The sequence below is a fragment of the Grammomys surdaster genome, unplaced genomic scaffold (assembly GCF_004785775.1).
Source record: "Grammomys surdaster isolate TR1022 unplaced genomic scaffold, NIH_TR_1.0 376, whole genome shotgun sequence".
NCBI lineage: Eukaryota > Metazoa > Chordata > Mammalia > Rodentia > Muridae > Grammomys > Grammomys surdaster.
This window is the reverse complement of record NW_021604795.1, coordinates 148,207-167,111: the sequence shown is the minus strand read 5'-3', so window position 1 is coordinate 167,111 and position 18,905 is coordinate 148,207. Positions and strand designations below refer to the sequence as shown.

Genomic DNA, 18,905 nt, shown 5'->3' with positions numbered 1-18,905 from the left:
AAAAAAAAAAAAAAGTTGGGCTCTATGATCAGGGTATTTTGTAGAGTGGTGTTTTGTCTAAACAAAGTATTTATTCTGCTTCAGCAATACTAAAACATGTTTTTACAATCTCAGACAAAAGTAGATTGTGTCTCCAGAATTTAGTATACTGCGTTTATTCTACTCAACTAAAATTTGTTTGCTGACCCCATGCTGGCCCTGGGATCATACACAGCATTACATAAACCAAGTAAGGCGGCACATAGTTGTAATCCTAGCACTGGGCAGATGGAGGCAGTTAAGTTTATCATTAATAATTATCTAAAATTCCTTGGCTAGGCTGTGATAGCTCATGGCTACAATCCTAGCACTTGAGAGAGAAGGATGAGTGCCAGGTAACTACAGATGTTGTGAATCACATGCCTTTAATCCCAGCACTCAGGTACAAAAGCAATCTCTCAGGGCTATATAATGAGACCCTGTCTTCAGAAGTCTATTATTGGGTATTTGTGTGTATAGGGTATGGAAAACAGATTTTATATTATAGTGCTCTGCTGTTGTCTAGATTGTTATGATTTAGATGCTTACAAAGGATCAAAGCTGTATACATTTAAAAGCCAGCTTGCTGTCCAAATATGAGGCCCTATCTAATAAGTTTCTACAAACTATGTTAACAGTTTATAGGACAAAATACATGTTCAAGTAGATAGGAATCCTGTTTTCTAGATCTTAACCAAGGCAGCCCAGAGGGTTGAGCCTATAAAAGAGGGTACAGCCTTAAGGCAGACCTAGACCTAATTACCTTCTGGGGTTATACATGCATCTTCAACCCTAAGTTTTCCCACCCCATAAGATCATAAACTGACCCACAGTAAGCACTCAAGTCTTAATCATTTGCTGGGGTTGGAGGGGACAGAGTAAAACTCACTCTTGGGGATAGAACTCAATTGACAGATCAAGTTCCCTAGCTGCTTAAAGCCCTGGGTTTAATCACACAAACTACTGCCGGCAAAAATATAGCACTATCTTGACCAACTAATGTCAGAACAGTTATCTGACATTGGGAGTCACCTTTCTCTGATCATAGTACTTTGAAAGTGACTGAACAAAAAGCATTCCATACCATCAAGCCGCTTACTAATCTGCTCCTTTGCAAGTCTATTGGGCCAGCATTTTCTCACTGTTTCTGCAACTGAAGTTCTTTCGTTTTTGTCTCCAGTACTGGAACCAACAGCCTTGAAATCTGGATTTTCCACATTAATGCTCTCAACATTCCTACAGGTCTGTACTTCTTGTGATTTTTCTTCCACACAACTTTTTGATTCAGATACTTCTAAATCATCAACTTTGTTCTTTGTTGCTTGGTCTACAAGTGTAGCAATCACAGAAGAGTCTTGTGGTACAGTTCTTTCAGGTGAACTTGAGTCTTCTGAAATATGAAGCGGTGTTGGTGGCAACTCTGATAAATGATGAACCAAGTCCTTTTGTGTTCGTGGAGGTTTTTCAGTAATTTCTGAAAGCTTTACAGGGTTACAACAGAGTTTGGCATACTCGCCACCTAACCTGTGACACAACTCATTAATGATTACATCGCAGTCTCCAAGGAGCTCTACATCAAAATGTAGATGAGGCAAAGGCTCCCTATTTATTAATATCTGAGGCACTTCATGGGGTATAGAACCTAAAAACAGGGTGAAAGGGGAAGTTAGAAAACAGAAATGGATTGTAACGACAACTGTCATGGGGTGGGTGGGCATGGCAGCACACCCACTCGAGACCCCATCTCAACAAAAGGGTCAAGCAGGCATACAGATTTGTAGTATAAGCGTTTTACATTTTCAAAAGCAATTTCCTCTCAATAACAAACAGTATACTTTGCTCCTACTGAGGCTGTGTTACTTATGGAAATCCTGTCCCAGGTTCAGAGAACTGAGATTCCAAATGTTCCAATTCAGAAAGCTTTTAAACTTTTAAATCAACAAAATCCTTTAAATTAGCTTTAAAAAATAAAAATCTAACTGGTCGTGGAGGGAGGAGGCAGGTGGATCCCTTTGAGTCCTTTGAGGACATCAAGAATAACAGAAACTTGGACATGAAGGCATGGTTTCAACTCAGAAAATTCACCTTTTAGGATTATGTTGGCCAATAATAGGCTGAGCTCCTGAACATAAGCAAATGTCCTTGTGGAACTACAACTATTATCTATCCCAGGCTGGCCTCAAGTCTGCTAAGTAGAAGCAATTGTTCAAACTCCTGACTCCACTGCCTTTACCCTACACCACTCTGTTTACAGACAGGTATAGACCACCATTCCTGGCTACCAAGGATTAGCTGGGAGCAGTAGCACATGCCTTTGATCTCATCATTCAGGAGACTAGGAGGTGGGGCTAGCCCTGTCTGCATAGATGTCCCAGTGCCAACTATAGGGTAGATCTCAAGAAATGGGGTGTATGTGTGTGTAGGGGAGGTGTGTTATATACCTCCATCCATATAAGTGTACAATGTGAGTACTTGGCCAAACCGAGTACCAGATCCCCTATAAACTGGAGACAAACTGTCATTTGAGTGTGAGGAACTCTTCCTGGGTCCTCTTAGTGCTCTTCAGCCAGGCAGTGGTGGCGCACGCCTTTAATCCCAGCACTTGGGAGGCAGAGGCAGGTGGATTTCTGAGTTCGAGGCCAGCCTGCTCTACAGAGTGAGTTCCAGGACAGCCAGGGCTAAGCAGAGAAACCCTGTCTCAAAAAACCAAAAAAAAAGAATAGTGCTCTTTCTTCTTTCCTGCTGACTAATCCATCTCTGGGACACATCGTCCACACACACTTCTATCATACAGAAGCACATAAAATAGCTGTAAGGGGATACTGTACATACTCTAGAGCTGTGGGGTCACAACTCCTCTGGGGTCTGAATGACCCCTTCACAGGGGTTGCCTAAGACCATCAGAAAACACAGATATTTACATTGTGATTTATAACTAGCACACAGGGGAGGTTATAACATGATTGTACTAAAGGACTGCATCATTAGGAAGGTTGAGAACCACTGTGTGTGTATGTGTGGGGGGGGGGTGTTAAGAGACTACACAGAATTGAAGCTCTGCAACTTCAATATACACACTATTAAAAAGCATCAATCAAACAGTTTGATCTTACATGAACTACAATTGAAATCGGAAATTCTGTCTTAACAGCCCCATTCACATATCAACATGTCACTTTATGGAGATCACCCAAAAAGTAAAGCGTAGATCTTAAACTAAATAAAAACAGTAAAACCACATCTTATACAGATCCACAACTCACAGCAAGGAGACCTGTCCCTAAACATCAACTTACTTGGAATGAGTGCTACTGGTCTTACTTTCAGAGAAGACCCAATAACAATGAGGAGGTCAACTTCGTCTTTGTCATACTTCATGGCTCTATGAAACTGCTCTGGTAAGTTTTCACCAAAGAAGACAATCTCTGGCTTCATGATGGCAAGTGGCTCATCAGCTGGGCACCTAGGGCACCGAGGAACTACCTGCACAAAAGAGTGAGAGTGAAGTAGCCCAGGTTAGCACTCGGCAACATCCCCAGGAAACAAAAGCTGTGCAATTGTGTATTTGACAGTGTCTGCTGTGGAGCCAGGGTGGAGCCTGGGGAATGACTCACCAAGTGAGGACACTTTCCACCAAATTTAACTCCCAGGTAGAAACTGACTGACTCCCAGGCTGATCTGCCCTCCACAGCCAGATCTCTTTTATCCTCAGTCTCCACACATGCTATCATTCCTCCATACCCACTGTGCACGCACAAAATACTATAAAAATATGCAAAGAGCAAGGAAAAGCATGCAAACAAGACCTTTTAAAAATGTGTGTGAAAATGACTCCATTTGAATATACCATCTTTCTTCCTGCTTATACATGGTTTCACAGTTAAACACACAGGACATATTTCTGGATATGTGTTGCTATAATAAAAGTTTTTATTACACTTTATAATATAAAGTGAAGTTTTTATTACAGTTTTTCTATAATAAAAACTTCACTATTATTTTGAAAGTGTTTTAAATCTTACCACAGCTAATGTAAGAAGACTAATTGCAGAGGTTCTCCCAGTAACTTGTGACTGAGCCTCCTGTTTTAGGCCAAGATTGTAAGGAGGTAGTAAGGTGTATTTAGGAAGACTTGAGTTGGTTGTAGACTTGAGGTTGGAGTCTCATGTAATGAGGGCTGGCCTCAAACTTGTTCATAGGTGACCATGACCTTCAACTTCTTATTCTCCAACCTCCTAAATGTTAGGATTTCAGGCATGTGCCCACACACCAGATTTACTGGTGCTGGAGAGCAATCCCAGGACTACAAATGCTAAGCAGCCATATTCTACCAACTGATCAACATAAAAGCTTGTTTTAAAAAATGAGACTCTTGCTGTCCAGCTCAGGTTAGCCTGAGTCTCACAGCCTTCAGTCTCTAACATCCTCTTCTTGCAAAGGGATCTTCTACTACTTATGGTAGAAGAAAAAGACCTACTTACATCAGAATTTATTTCTTTCTTTTTTTTTTTTTGGTTTTTCGAGACAAGGTTTCTCTGTGTAGTCCTGGCTGTCCTGGAACTCACTTTGTAGACCAGGCTGGCCTCGAACTCAGAAATCCGCCTGCCTCTGCCTCCCAAGTGCTGGGATTAAAGGGGTGCGCCACCACCACCCGGCTTTACATCAGAATTTCTAACACTCCTTCTGTGTAACACATACTTCTCAGAAGGGGAGAGAAGAGGGTACAACCAAAAGTGAAGCTCACACAATTTCTAAAATGAAATGAATTAAATTACCTGATTAAAAATGTCTCCACGAACAGCTTCACAATCAACTTTGTATTTACAAATCAGGCAAGATGCTGTTGCAAAGGAACCTAAAACAACCAAAATACAACTTTTAATGAAGGACTGTTTGTCGCTTACTCTATCCATGAAGACTTCTTAAAATGTTATGTATGGGAGCTGCATGCACAGCTACACGCCAGAAGAGGGCGTTAGAACATATTACAGACGGTTGTGAGCCACCATGTGGTTGCTGGGGATTGAACACTGGACCTCTGGAAGAGCAGTCAGTGCATCTCTCCAGCCCCCCCATGAAGACTTTAACCTGAGTTCTCCTGTGAGGTCTTGTAAGGACTATAATACAGTCGACGTAGTTTATACACTAATCCATACATGTATATGTATGTACTCCTTATCCTTCCTCCACAGGGACTATCTGCAGTAACATGACTCTGCAAGTGCCAAACCTCGGCATCTGGAAGGTTCCAACTGAGTTACCTTAGCTTGGCTGGGCCTTGTGTAGTCAAGGCCAGCCTTGAACTTCTTATCAAAGTATACACCCACCATAGCCGAGGCCCTCAGCTTTATTTTTGTGTCCTTTTCAATTTTGTACACTCAAATTATCAAATTACTGTTTAATCTCATTACTAGATAGCAGCTTCTTTCCAAGCCCGATTACTCTAGTAAAGTAAGCACCCTAAACTAAGGAAAGACCGCTTACTAACCGTGACACTGGATGGTCCTTTGGATCCCTGCAACCTGCTCCAAGGTATCTATATTTTGAGTATAATTCCGAAGTAGTTTTCCTTCCTTATCTGACAAGGCTATGAATTTGTGACACAGAGACGGCTGGAACTGCCCGGGATATATTTCCTATGTAATGCAAAAGGCAGAAAAGTTTACATTACTTTATGAGAAAAGTATAACAGATATCTTGCTTATGTTTAGTCAAAAAGGCACTAACAATAACCCCCCAGGTATGTACTGTAATAACCAAAATACATGAACATTTTAAAGCATCTTAAGTGGATGGCCCTAGAAAAAGCTTGTTAAAAACTCAGCAATTAGTGAACTTGGCCCCTTGAAGTACAAGATAATGTAACCCATAAACAAACTGTAATGGATTACTTAATGTCAGTCACAAGAAATACATACCTTAGGTACATCTAAATTTTGTTGGCTGCAAATTCAGATTGTTTTCCTTTGAGGAAAAAGGGGGAAACTTTACACTGAAATTACAGATATTAAAGGTATGGCGACTTCACAACTTAAAAAAAAAAAAGGCTGTCAATGAATTTAAAACTTTTTGATCCATCATTGAAAAATATTAACCTGCTGGGAGTTTAAAGCTGAAGTTTTAATTCCTTACCAAAATTGCTTTCCTTCCACTGCACAGGCACATAGTGGTATAGAACAGAGCTGCTCATGCGTGCTGAGTTGCTGGATTGTGTGTGTGTGTTTTCCCCCCAAATAACGCTTCAATGCTGTTTCTTCTTTAAAAACAAAGAATTCAGATATACACATGGCAAAAAGATCAGAGAAAAAGTATCAATTTTGGTCCTCCCAACTTTTTAAATATACACATTAACTAGTTAAATTTTATGTGCATTGATATTTTGCCTAGATGTATGTCTGTGTGAAGGTGTCAGATCCTCTGGAACTGGAGTTAGAGACAGTTGTGTGTTACCATGTGGTTGCTGGGAACTGAACCCAGGTCCTCTGGAAGAACAGCCAGTACTCTTAACTGCTGAGCTATCTCTCCAGCCCCTTGACCTCCCAACTTCTGATAGTGTTCTTACTCAATTTCATTTAGTAGGTGACTGTGACAAGGAAGTTTCTTTTTTCTTTAAAGTAGCTTACACTATCTGTCCTCTTACATTATAGGCTCTATCTAACCCATCATCATATTAGCAAAAACTAAACACAACCCTATGTTCATCAATACGGAAACTAGAGGTACAGTAAGGTATACCCATACCGTGGAATATTCAGCCATTGAGAGAATGAGAGAGCTCTCATGCACTGACCTAAAAAATAGTCCATGACACCCATGAACAAAGCAAGTCAGTCACCAGGGTGTAATCTTTCTAGTTATGTCCAGGTATGGATGATTCTGTCTGATTTTTGCTCTCCATTACAATGCATACAGAAAACACTCCTGAAGCTGGACTGAGTGGCACATACCTGTAATCCCACTAACAAACAGCTAGAAATAGTCTATAAATTCTAAAACTTCTAAAAAACCTGTAATAAAAAAAGTTGCCTTATATAGACTAAGTCTAAAAATTCTGCTGTAAATCAAATAGCTTGGAGTTTATATGGTATGGGTTAATTATTCCAAATCAAAAAAATAGGCACCCATCTCAAGTCTAAATATCCTAAAGGCTTTTAAGAAACCAAACATGTTGGGCTATTCTACAAAGATCAAGTTTAGTTTTTTGGGTTTTGTTTTTAAAAGGTAATACCCTGCGTAGTGTTGGCAGCACACACTTTTAATCCCAGCACTCGGAGGTAGAGGCAGGCAGACCCTAAAAAAGTAAAAAAATCACCCAAACATAGGAAACCAGTTGAGTTTGTTTGGTTATAACCTAAGCTTTCCATTCTATGAAGACCTGAAGGCTGGCTGCATGGGAGGCACAGAGGTCAGTCCCTAGCAGCACACAGAACAGTGAAGGCTGGAGAGCCGAGGGCAGTGGGAAGTATTTCCACTGTAAGCTGAGGACCAGCGCTGTAACTCCTGCATGCAGGAGGCAGAAACGGGACTCCAGCAGAACAGCCTAGCAGGATATCCTGCCTCCACAAGATGGAGAGAGCAATGATAAACACCCAGAGTCAACTTCTACACACCACACACATGCCTATAAAGGGAAATGCGAAACAAAAATTCCACTGAGACTCCTCCTTGTACTTAGTCCATTCACTGAACTTTTTCACAGCTGCCTCTTGAAGGATATTTAATTTTAAGAGAACACATTTTCTGTTCAGAGTCACACAGTGAATACTTTAGGATTTATGGGCTATGCATTTGCCACATGGTCTCATATAGAAAAAGACGTCAGAGCTGATCTGGAAGTAGACATGGCTGTCAAGGAAAGATGCAGGACAGTCAACAATTTAATACAGTGTTCATGGGACAGCTCCCAGTTATTAACAACAATCTAATAGTGTTCATGGGGCAGCTCCCAGTTATTAACAGTTCTCAGCTAATGGGATAGAGTAAGATTTGGAAGACACTTGTGAGCAGGCACATAACCTCTGAGGGAGAACAACGCTTAGATGATCTAGTGTATAACAGATTACGATTATTATCATTGTGTATCTACAATGTCTTCATGTAAGAGTAGAAATACATATGTGAAGTAACGGATGTTACTAACGATATAACCATTCTATGATGTATATACGACATAATGTATACTATAAAAATATGCACTTATCTGTCCACTTAAAGTAATTGATAGGTCATCATGCATGTGGAATTATATAATATTTCATCACATATCAGAAAATAAGTGAATTTTTTTTATAGTATGCCAATCTGACTAACCAAATAAAAGAATTTCAATTAGGAAAGCTATGAACTAATTCCTAGTGAATGTGACCATGTACATGCAAACCCACACACGATGATGTAGAGCATTATACATGCTTCATGTTATACATAGTTCATACATATAAAACTGAATTAAAGACAGGGTCTTAGGTAGCCCTAGCTGTTCCAAGACACAGATCCACCTGCTTCTAACTCCAAAGGACTAAGATTAAAGACCTGCACTACCATACCTAACCCTTGGTTTTTTGTATTAATTTTATATGCATGAACGTTTTGTCTCAAGGTAATATATATGTACCACATGCTTGCTTGTTGCCCAGTGATGCCAGAAAAGGGAATTGGAGAGAAGTGGAGTAATGGATAGGTGTAAGCCACAATGTGGGTGGCAGGAACCAAACCCAGATCCTCTGTGCTAGAACAAGCACTCTTAATGGCCCCTATTTTAAAGCTTTCAATTATTGGTATGTCTGGGGTCGAGGATGCAGGTGAGTGCAGGTGCCGTGGAAGTGAAGACCTGCAGGCCAACAGCATGTGACTGACTGTACTGAGACTGGTGATAACAGGCAGTTGTAGAGCCTCTGGACATAGGTGCTAGAAACTGACCTCTGAAATGTGTAAGAAGCAGTATGCACTCATAACCACTGGCTCATCTCTCCAGCCTCTGTTGTCCATAATGACTATTAAGACTTTTTCCAGATTTTCTTCCCAGACATGTTTGCTAAGTGATACACAGAAAGGGGGAGTTCTCTGGTGAAGCTTTTCGGGTCTATGTATAGAATATCATCCATAAACTAAGGTCACTTTTATTATCTCATTTATCTTTTTATTTATCAAAGGCTAATTTTTATGCCTCCAGCCTGCCCTATGAACCCAATTAAAATTTAGGAAAAACATACATATGTCCTTTGTGAGTAACAAAATCTGGGGCCTTGTGTGAAAAAATGCTCTACCACTGTGTACTATTTCACTCTGTAACCCAGGAGGATCTGGAACTCAAGTGTTTAGCAGAGACTGGCCTTAACTTGAGATCCTTCTGCCTCCACCTCCTGAACCCTGGGATTCGGGACATAAAATGGTTTGCCTGTTACACCTTATCAAAGAGCTAGGATTACTGGATTCTAGTCCTTACAGTCCCCTAAAGAGGAACAAAATAATGCTTGCCCAAACACCTCCACAAGTAGTAAATAAGTAGATGTAATTTTAAAAATATATGGAACTTTTAAAAATATATGTAACTTTCAATTTTAGATATGTATCTGCACTTGACAATCCTGTAGTAAATAAAAATAGAAAAAAAAAAAGTCTAGATCTGACAATGCAGTTTCCCCAACTCACAACAGAATTTACAAGACAAATTGTTGGGATACTAACATATAGTCACTAACCAGCTATGCTTAAGACGAAAGTAACCTCTAGTTACCTGCTGGCCTTTCTAAATCTGTGTCTACCATAAAACACCAGGGTCCTGCATCCATTAAAAAAAATCTCTGACTGGTGTTCTTTGAAACAGTGTAGCCCCACAGCTTCCAACAGTACACCCTGGCTGCAAAGTATGGCCATCCTCTAATCCCAACACCCAGGATGCTGAGGTAAGATCTAGAATGTGCCTTCCCTTACAATTCTGAGAATGTACTCTATGAAGACAGCCTTTCTAATCCACTTTAGGGCTTACAAGATGGGAGATGGATTGGTGAGGACAAGTTTGTTGCCAAATCTGCTGACCTGAGTTCTATTCCAGGAACTCTTGTGTGACGTGTGTGAGCCCTATCTCCTAAACTAAGGTGGTGCTGTCACATCCACAGATGCACTCTGGTATGTATAGCACCACTCACTATTCCACCCCTCCAGAGATGCAACTTTTTAAGACTTCTCTCTAAAACATTTCTCTAAATCAGAAGCACCTTCTGAACAGTGTATTTCCAAGTTCCACACCACCAGCCATAGTAGCTCCTGCCTCTATGGACGCAGGAGGCTCAGGAAGTTCAACAGCCATTCATGGCTAAGCGAAATTCAAGACCAACCTGGCCTACATCAGACTGTCTCAAAACAAAAAACCTTAAGATTGAACTGAAAAAATCTTGCAAAATTTCTAGTAACTAAAATCTTGGGACAATTTACATGAACTTTATATTCTATAGTGGAGCTGCACAACAGACACAGGGGCCAAGTGTTCATTCTTTTTTAGTTCATATGAAAGTGAAATTTTCAAATGCCTAATAAACAATTGCTACTACTTTGTTTTTGAAGCTGAGTCTCATGATGTCGCCCTCCCCTCCCTGGCTGATCATGAAGTCTCCTTACTACACCTGGCTTCTGAACACAGTCCCAAACATTTGTTTGCCTGTTAGTATTTAATAAGTGCAATTAGTATATCTCACTTTTCTTTAGCAGTCTTTAAAATCTAGTAAATATGCCCTCCACTTGTGTCATTACACGTATTCAATAGCCATAAGCCATTACAGTGACTGACTTTTATATACTAGAAAGACTAGAGGGTCCTCTAATGCTTACCAAAACGTCATCTCAACCTTCAGTAATTAAAAATCATTTTCAGACAGATACATGTTAAAACCTGTCCACTACAAAACATACCACAGTAGGTCCTATAACCTTTATGACTCAGAAAAAGATTAAAAGTGAAAACAGGTCATTTTTATCTGATCTACAAACTTCCAAAGGAGAAGGCAAGACACACAGGCAAAAGACCAAAAGTACGTTATTTAAAATCAGTCCTAAAACAACCTAAGCTCTGGCTACCCCACTGGTAGCTTCCAAGTCACTGGGCAATAAATGTAAACTTAAGAAGCCTACACGTGAGAACTCTTTTTCATAAAGACAAAAAATTGATACCTTTGCAAACTTGAAGAATGGTCTTGGGTCTTTTCTAAAATACTCAATATCAAACATGGCTTGAGGATCTGGGAGATCTGGGAAGTCCACGGCAAGACGAGCATAAATACCATCTCTTGATCTGAAGTCAGGTATCCCACAGGAAACAGAAACCTGAAATATATAAGACAAATAATTCACCCCATTAAATTGTCTACCTTCATAGTACCTTAAGTACATACAATTTAGTGATTAGGGGATGAAAAATCAAAGTTTGAACAGAAATACCACAAGCCTTCTAATTTCAAATACAGGTAAAATACATAAATTAGTAAGTATGATTAAATCTGCCACATACTCTTTTTAATGGGCTAATCTTAACCTTTGTGCATTTAAACAAATTAGAATACAATTGGTTGAAGTAAATCAATTCCATTTTTTAACCAAAAAGTAGGTAAGACTTTCTACCAGATAATCATTCCAAATTGTTCTTACATGGCCAGCTTTTACTACCTCAAGAATACTGCAGTTTTGAAACTTCTTTCAATACTGTATTATATAGACTGAGCACACTGGTTCATGCTTGAAGTCTCAGATACTCAGGGAGACTGAAGGGCTGTTTGGGCTGATTTCCAAGACTAGCTGGGGACAATCACAGCAGCAAAATCATTTGTTGTCTAGGAGTTAGAACTGCCTGCCTAACACATATCACAGCAAAGTTCCCCCCCTCCAACAGAAGCCGTTAGGCTTTATTTTTCTTTTATATGAACATAGGGAAGCCTACATGTGTATGTGTTCTACACAGGCGCCTGGTGTCCAGAGAGGTTGGAAAATGTCAATCATGCAGTTGTGAATTGCCATAAGGGTGCTGCGAACTGAACCTGGGACCCCTGACTAACAGTAAGACCTCTTAAGTTCTCAGTCATCTCTCTGGCCCAAGATTGTATCATTTATTTACTTGTGTTCTTTTTCTTTTGTTTGACAGGATCCCACTACACACACACACACACACAGACACACACAGACACACACACACACCCTTGACCTGCCTCCTAGTACTGGTATTAAAGCATGGGCCACCTAGCTTCCCATCTGACATAGTCGTGTCTTGCTGACCTGTGGCTTACTACTTTAGTTAAGCTGGGTAGCCGCTGGGTTCCAGGGATCTATCTGCCTGTCTCTACATCCTAATGCTGAGGTTACAGTCAGTAAGGTCCTAAGAGGCAGAAGCTGGGATTAAAGGAAATACATCATCATATCCAGTTAAGGATGTACTTTTAATTATAAGTTGTAACAATAAAACCCAGAACGGCGGCACAGCACAAGTCTATAGTCAGAACTACGACAGCTGAGGCAGGATCACTTCAATTCAGGTAGCCACCCTAAGGAACCTAAGAAGTAAGGGCTAAGGATAGATCTGTTGTAGAGTGTGTGCCTGACATGTTAAGTCCTGGGTTCAAAACTCCAGCAGCGAAAATAAATTACAACAAAGGGCCAATAAGATGGGTCAGCAGCTAAAAGCTACCATGCTGGATGAGCACATTGTAAGGAAAGAATTCTTACAAGTTGTCCTCTGACGTCCTCATGTGTACATATACAAATAAACACACCACACACTTACAAGCAAACAAAAAAATTTGAAGGTTTTTTACGACAAGGTTTCTCTGTGTAGCCCTGGCTGTCCTGGAACTCTATAGACCAGGCTGGCCTCCAACTCACAGATTCACCTGTCTCTGACTCCCAAGTGCTAGAATTAAAAGCATGTGTTACTACACATGGCAACACAAACTTTTTAAAATTTAATAACCAGGTATGATGGCACTGGTCTTTAATCTTTGCATATGGGATGCAGAATAGGACTGGATCTCTACAAGTTTGAGGCCAGCCTTGTCTACAAAGGAAGTTCCAGGCTAGCCAGAGCTACATAGTGTGATACTGTGTCTAAATAAATAAAAATTATGAAACTTTTAGATATAATCCTTTTTCTTCAGATAAATCTTGACACTCTGAATAGGGGAAGAGACAAGCTTTTTTTATTTCATTCTAGTTGTACAGGATTCATTCCACTTGGAGTTAAAAAAAAAAAAAAAAATTTCTCTGGAACACAACCCTAATCCCAATTCTTCAGAAACACAAGAACTGCTGCAAGTTTGAGATCATCCTAGGCTATAGAGACCACCTGAACAACAGTAAAGCCAGGCATGGGAGTACATACCTGAAAATCCCAATAGTTAGGAGGATCTCTGCCAAGTTCCAGGCCATCCAGGGCTGTGAGTAAGGCCCTGTTTCAAGAATAACTAAAACTGGGAGCCTACAAAATAGCTCAGCCAGTTAAGGTGCTTCTGACCAAGCCTGAAGCCAAGCCTGGCAAAGGAAGGAAACAAGCAACTCACAACTCAAGATGTACTGACTCCCACAGGTGCCGCAGCACAAACCATCACACACTCAAACAAAAACTTAACGTTTTTCCCTAAAAAATAAAAAGCCAACCCTTGTCTAAATCATACCTGTAGGCAAACCTAATCCTATTCTGGGGTTGAGGGGCCAGTGCACACAGACATGCTTTGGCATGTTCCCCTGTCTCTGCCTCCCACAACTGAGATTCTGAATCACCGTTTAATACTTTTCACTTTGCTCAAACTGCTCTGGTTGCTAACAGAATGTCTAACATACTACATAACATAGAATATGACTTAGTTCTTAGACCAAGTCAAATGAAAAAGACCAAGTGTCTATAATCTTACAAAGTAAAATGAAATAAAGGTAAAAATGTTAACTTCCCAATATTAAGTTTCTATTTTCTCCATGAAAACTTTATCCACTATATTCTCGCTACCATAGACTTCAAAAGGATTGGATTTTTCTAAATCATCTTTAGGAGCTAGTATACAATGTGTAAACACTCTAGGGGTTGGGAAGATGGCTTGATGCTCTTGTAGAGGACTTGGAGGCTCACAAACATCTATCACTCCAGTTTCAGGGGATCTGATGCCTTCTGGACTCCTTGGGCACTTCACACAATGGTACAAAAAAATACATACAAGTAAAACACTCATACATGTAAAAACCAAACAAGTCCAGGAGCTATACAGTCTAGCCATTAAACAGAGCATCCAGGTTTGCCAGTGAGGCCCACACTTACTATAACTCCAATCCCTGGGAACCCAACACCCATTTCTGACCTCTGTGGGCGCTCGCTCACGCGCATGCGCTCACTTTCTCTCTCTTCTCTCTCTCTCTCTCTCACACACACACACACACACACACACACACAATCTTAAATAAAAACAAAACAAAAAACCCATAATTCCACTTACCAATTGTACTATAAATATACAAAGATTTAAAGTTGGGAAACTTTTCAAAACACTGAACTAGTTTAGCAACTGCTGCTGTCCTCAGTTTTTATGAATAAAGGCTACATCAAGAGCAGGAAGAGGAATAGTATCTATAGCTTTCTCTTTCCTGTTTGTATCTTCCTTACCCCAGCTCCAGTCAGAACTATGATCTTTTTGCACTCCTGCAGTAACTTCACAGCATCTTCAATTGTATTGATATCTTTTCTTTTTTTCCGCTTTGGTGGTTCTGAAAGGATATTAATAACAATCTGCCACAGCGTCATATCATCCAACTCAGGTGGAGGAATTGTTTCTGGTAATAAATCTTTAAGAATTGTTCGAGGATCGGTGCCAATCATGAGATGTTGCTGAACAAAAGTATATGGACCTATATTAAGGGAAGAAAGACTCACGTCAATCCCACTTCTAATAACAAGCTCTAGTTTTTTCAAGCAATGAGCTAGCAATATATACATTTTTATGCAAAGAATACAATTTAACAGTATTTCATATCATATCCCTAACAAGATCCGACTAACCCGGAGTTTGGGGAGGCAGTGCTTAGGTCTAAGGGGTTTTTTTAGTTGGTTGGTTGGTTTGGTTTGAAACAGGATTTCTCTGTGTAGCCCTGGCTCTCCTGGAATTTGCTCTGTAGATCAGGCTGGCCTAGAACTCAAGAGATTCTCCTGCCTCTCTCTGCCTCCTGAGTGCTGGGATTAAACGTGCATGCCACCACTGTCTAGACTGTTTGAATATTTTAAGGGTTAGTGGACTTGGGTGATCAACTCAGGAATTACCATGCAGGAGGCCAAGAAAAAAATCTTACCAATACCTGAGCAACTAAATCTAAATGGTAAAGGTGACGGAGAGTTGGTACAAAAGCAGCTGTGGGGGGGGGTGGTACCAAATAACTATAATCCTCAGCATTTAGACACAAGAACAGAAATTAAAGGCCGATAAGGGCTGGCTGCAATAAGTTAAACCCAGTCTGGACTGTAAGTGATCCTGCCTCAACAAGCAAGCAGATGACAACAACCACAACAAAACAAACAAACACCCAAGACTGGTACATACAAAGCAAAAACAATGTGTAGAAGAAAACAGATGGTGAGGAACCATCCTCAGCCACTGACAAAGGGACATGGTACAGCACACCTGTAATCCCAACACTCTGGGCAGCTGCTAAAGTCAGGAATATCAGTTCAATGTCATCCTTACATCCTACACTCCAGGAGTTTAAAGCCATCATAGGATACATGAAAATGCCAAATCAAGAAGAAAGGAAAGGAGAAGGAAGAGAAAGTCAGAAAGAGCCTTGGTTGTGATATACTCCAGAGGCTGGTGCACAAGACTGTAGAGCAACTCAACTAGCCTGGACTATAAAATATCTTGTCTCAAAAAGGAAGGATGACGGAAGGATGGAAGGAAGGAAGGGTGACTGTTTCAAAGATGCACATGCCTGAAGCATACCTATCCGCGGCCGCGGAGTCCAGTCACTAGAGCTTGCATGTGACGTTCTGTCATCGTCATCACTTTCACAGGAATGAAAGCCATTAGTGATGATTTCATCAGTCAACAGGAGGTTGTCTGTCAAAGAGATCAAAAGGCTGCTGCTGAGACAATCCCCAGCTGGGCCTTGCTGTCCACACCTGCCATCCCAGGGACTTTGAGGCCCACCTGGCCTATATATGGTGAGACACATGGGTTCAAGACAAATCCAGCACCTGGAAGGCACAGACATTGGAAACCAGCCTGACCTATATATAAAATAGTGAGTTCCGGACCAGCCTGGGCTATATGGGGACCCTACCTCGAAAATCCAAAACGAAGACACACACACAAATAAAATCTGTGTAGCCCAACAGAAACATGCTTTCAAAAAAGGCTCTGGGTTCCATGCCCAGGACAATAAAATACAACTTCATGAAATGCATCAAATAGAAATTACCTCTAAATGTCACTGAGATAAAATCAATCCCTAGCTGTGTCCTCACTGCCCCAACCAGAGAAAGTCTCTTTCTGTAGCCCTCCAAGTAGTGATCCTCCTGCTTCAGCCTCCCAGGTGTTGGCAAATTTATGCTTTAAAGACCATAAAACATACTTGATGCGATTTGTTTCCCCTTAATAGCTGAAACCAAGAGCTACTATCCCAGTCCCTAGCATGCTGTTTTGCTTTTTAATTCATGGCCAATGCCCTATTAGATGGTCCACAAACATTTAGGTCACTGACAGACTCCGATAAATCCTGGACAAAGCTTTTCAGGAAAAATAGTTAGGTCACATTATTACAAAAAGACAAAAACAACAAAACAAAAAAAAACAAAAAAAAAAAACATTTGGAGATTTGGAGTCAACAGGGCAAAACCAAGCAGGTTTGTTTCAGAATTGCAAACATGTAAGAAATACTTAAAATAAAAATGTGGTGAACACATGATTTTTCTAAGAAAAAAAAAAGCTCACTAAAGTACTGTAAAGCTATTGCTCTTCTATACTGAACTGATAAATGCAGTCGCAGAAAAGTAACGTTTTTAGAAATAGCTATTTCATTACATTTTTAAGAGTGTGCCTCAAGAAATAGCTTTGGTCTATTAAAATTTCTAACTTCAAAAAAGACAGGTCCATCCAAAACAAAACAAAAAACACAGGTGTCAGTTTGCAAACGCAATCGCAGGTCGATCCACGGGACAGCCCCAAAGTTGCAAACCAAAGTGTGCAGCGAGGAAAAAAAAAAACAACCAACTTTACTAAAGACGCTTTGGTAAACGAAGACGAGGGAGGGAAAACTTAACTCTTACGGACAAACTGCGAGAGCCTGCCGCCCCGGCGACTGCGCGCAGCAGCGCAAGGCGGCCCAGGCGAGCGGCGAGTCCGCGCGCGGCTCCGCAGCAGGGCCGGCGAGGTCGGCGGCGCGCGGCCGAGCCAGGGCCGAACTGCGCCGCCGCCGCCACTGCCGCGAAGCCCGCGGAGCTCTCGGGGCCCCGGGCAACCTGGGACCGGGTCACAGGCGGGGACGCGGACGGACGCGGCTGCGCGGCCCCGCGCGCGGACTCACCTCGGTAGCCGATCGCTGCCGCCGCCGCCGCCGCCGCCTCGTCCTCCTCCTCGCCCTCGTCGTCGTCGAAGTCGTCAGCCGCCCTTGGCTCCCGCCGCAGGCCGGGCCCATTGTCTCCGTCCCCGACCGCGGCCGTCACCGGGGCCTCCCGCTCCGCGCTCGCCGCCGCCGCCCCTGCCGCCTCCCGCCACAGCGCCGCCGGGGCCGCCGCGGCGTTCGCCGCCTCACACCCCGCGGCGGCCGCCACCGCCGCGCTCGGCTCGCCGGGGCTGCGCCCGAGGCCAGGCCCGTCTCGGCGCGGCCTCTTGCGGAGCGGCTCCTCGACTGGCTGCGACGCGGCCTCCATGGCGGCCGCCGCGGAAGGGGAGCCGCCGGCCTGAAGGGCGAGCGCCGCCTCGTCCGCCATCTTCCAACTGCCTCTCTGGCCCTCCGCCCTCGCCTCCTCTGCTCCGCTCGACGCGCGGCACTGGCGCCCCCGCGGCTCGGCTGCGGGAGATTTAAACCCTGTCACGTGACACGCCCCTCCCCGCCCCCGCGCCGCTCCCGCCACCCACGCGGGCCGGACCACAACACGCCGGGTCACGTGGCCGGGCGCCGCCCGCGGCCTGGGCCCTTCCCGGCCCCACCCAGGGCGGCCCGGCTCCCCCTCCGCGGCCTCTCGGGCTCTTCCCGCTCGCCCGGGGAAATCGCGGCGATGGCTCAAGTTCGCGATTGCGCCTGCCCGTTCCCACCCGGGGCCTCACGCGTGCACCTTGCCTGCCTCTGCTTTCGCCTCGAGTCGGCGGCTTTTACCTCCGGGGGCTTTCAAAAAGCCCGGAGAGGCGGAAAGGAACCCGAGCCTGGCCGACGCCGGCCTTCCAGAGGAGAATTCCTCCACCTGCCTTGCGCTTGCTTTGTGACAGCTCTTCCTCAGTTGACTCCTGTGGTCTCCTCCCGGAGCTTGCGCTCGCTCCCGACCTCCCTTATCAAGTGCAGTGGAATGCCAAATCCAGCCCTCGGGGCCTGTGCCCTCTGGAAAGAGCTGGCAGTTGAGGATCCGCCCATCTGCTCTCTGGACCCACTAGGTCCTCTGCACCTCGCTTTTAGTCGTTTGTGAAATTCATCTCTTGAGTCGAGTAGGGCAGCGAGCGAGAGAGAGGACAGGAGGCAGAGTAGTTGGTCCTTAACAAACTCCTGTGTCAAGAGTCTCATTGGGCCTGGCTCTTGTGACTTGAGCAGTTGATTGAACCTTCCCTAAACCCAGATTTTCATCATCTCTAAAATGACAAGACCCAGACTGAGCTCAGTTTGTAAAGTCACGCCTGCCAGACAACCCCGAAGCCCGAGGGAGAGAGAGGCAGGAGGGTAAGAAG

General features: G+C 43.0%; 1 protein-coding gene across 1 annotated transcript; it reads right to left on the bottom strand.

Moving 5' to 3' along the window:
• Positions 1-882: 882 nt before the first annotated feature.
• Positions 883-18,489, bottom strand: Sirt1 (sirtuin 1). The gene is made up of 9 exons (XM_028781260.1): positions 18,305-18,489; positions 17,554-18,039; positions 15,972-16,088; positions 14,648-14,889; positions 11,185-11,337; positions 5,507-5,654; positions 4,794-4,873; positions 3,315-3,501; positions 883-1,660 (listed from the first exon to the last, which is right to left on the bottom strand). Exons 2-9 carry the CDS (start codon positions 17,957-17,959, stop codon positions 1,047-1,049), a joined length of 1,947 nt encoding a protein of 648 aa, XP_028637093.1. The 5' UTR covers positions 17,960-18,039; positions 18,305-18,489; the 3' UTR covers positions 883-1,046.
• Between the last annotated feature and the right edge of the window lie 416 nt (positions 18,490-18,905).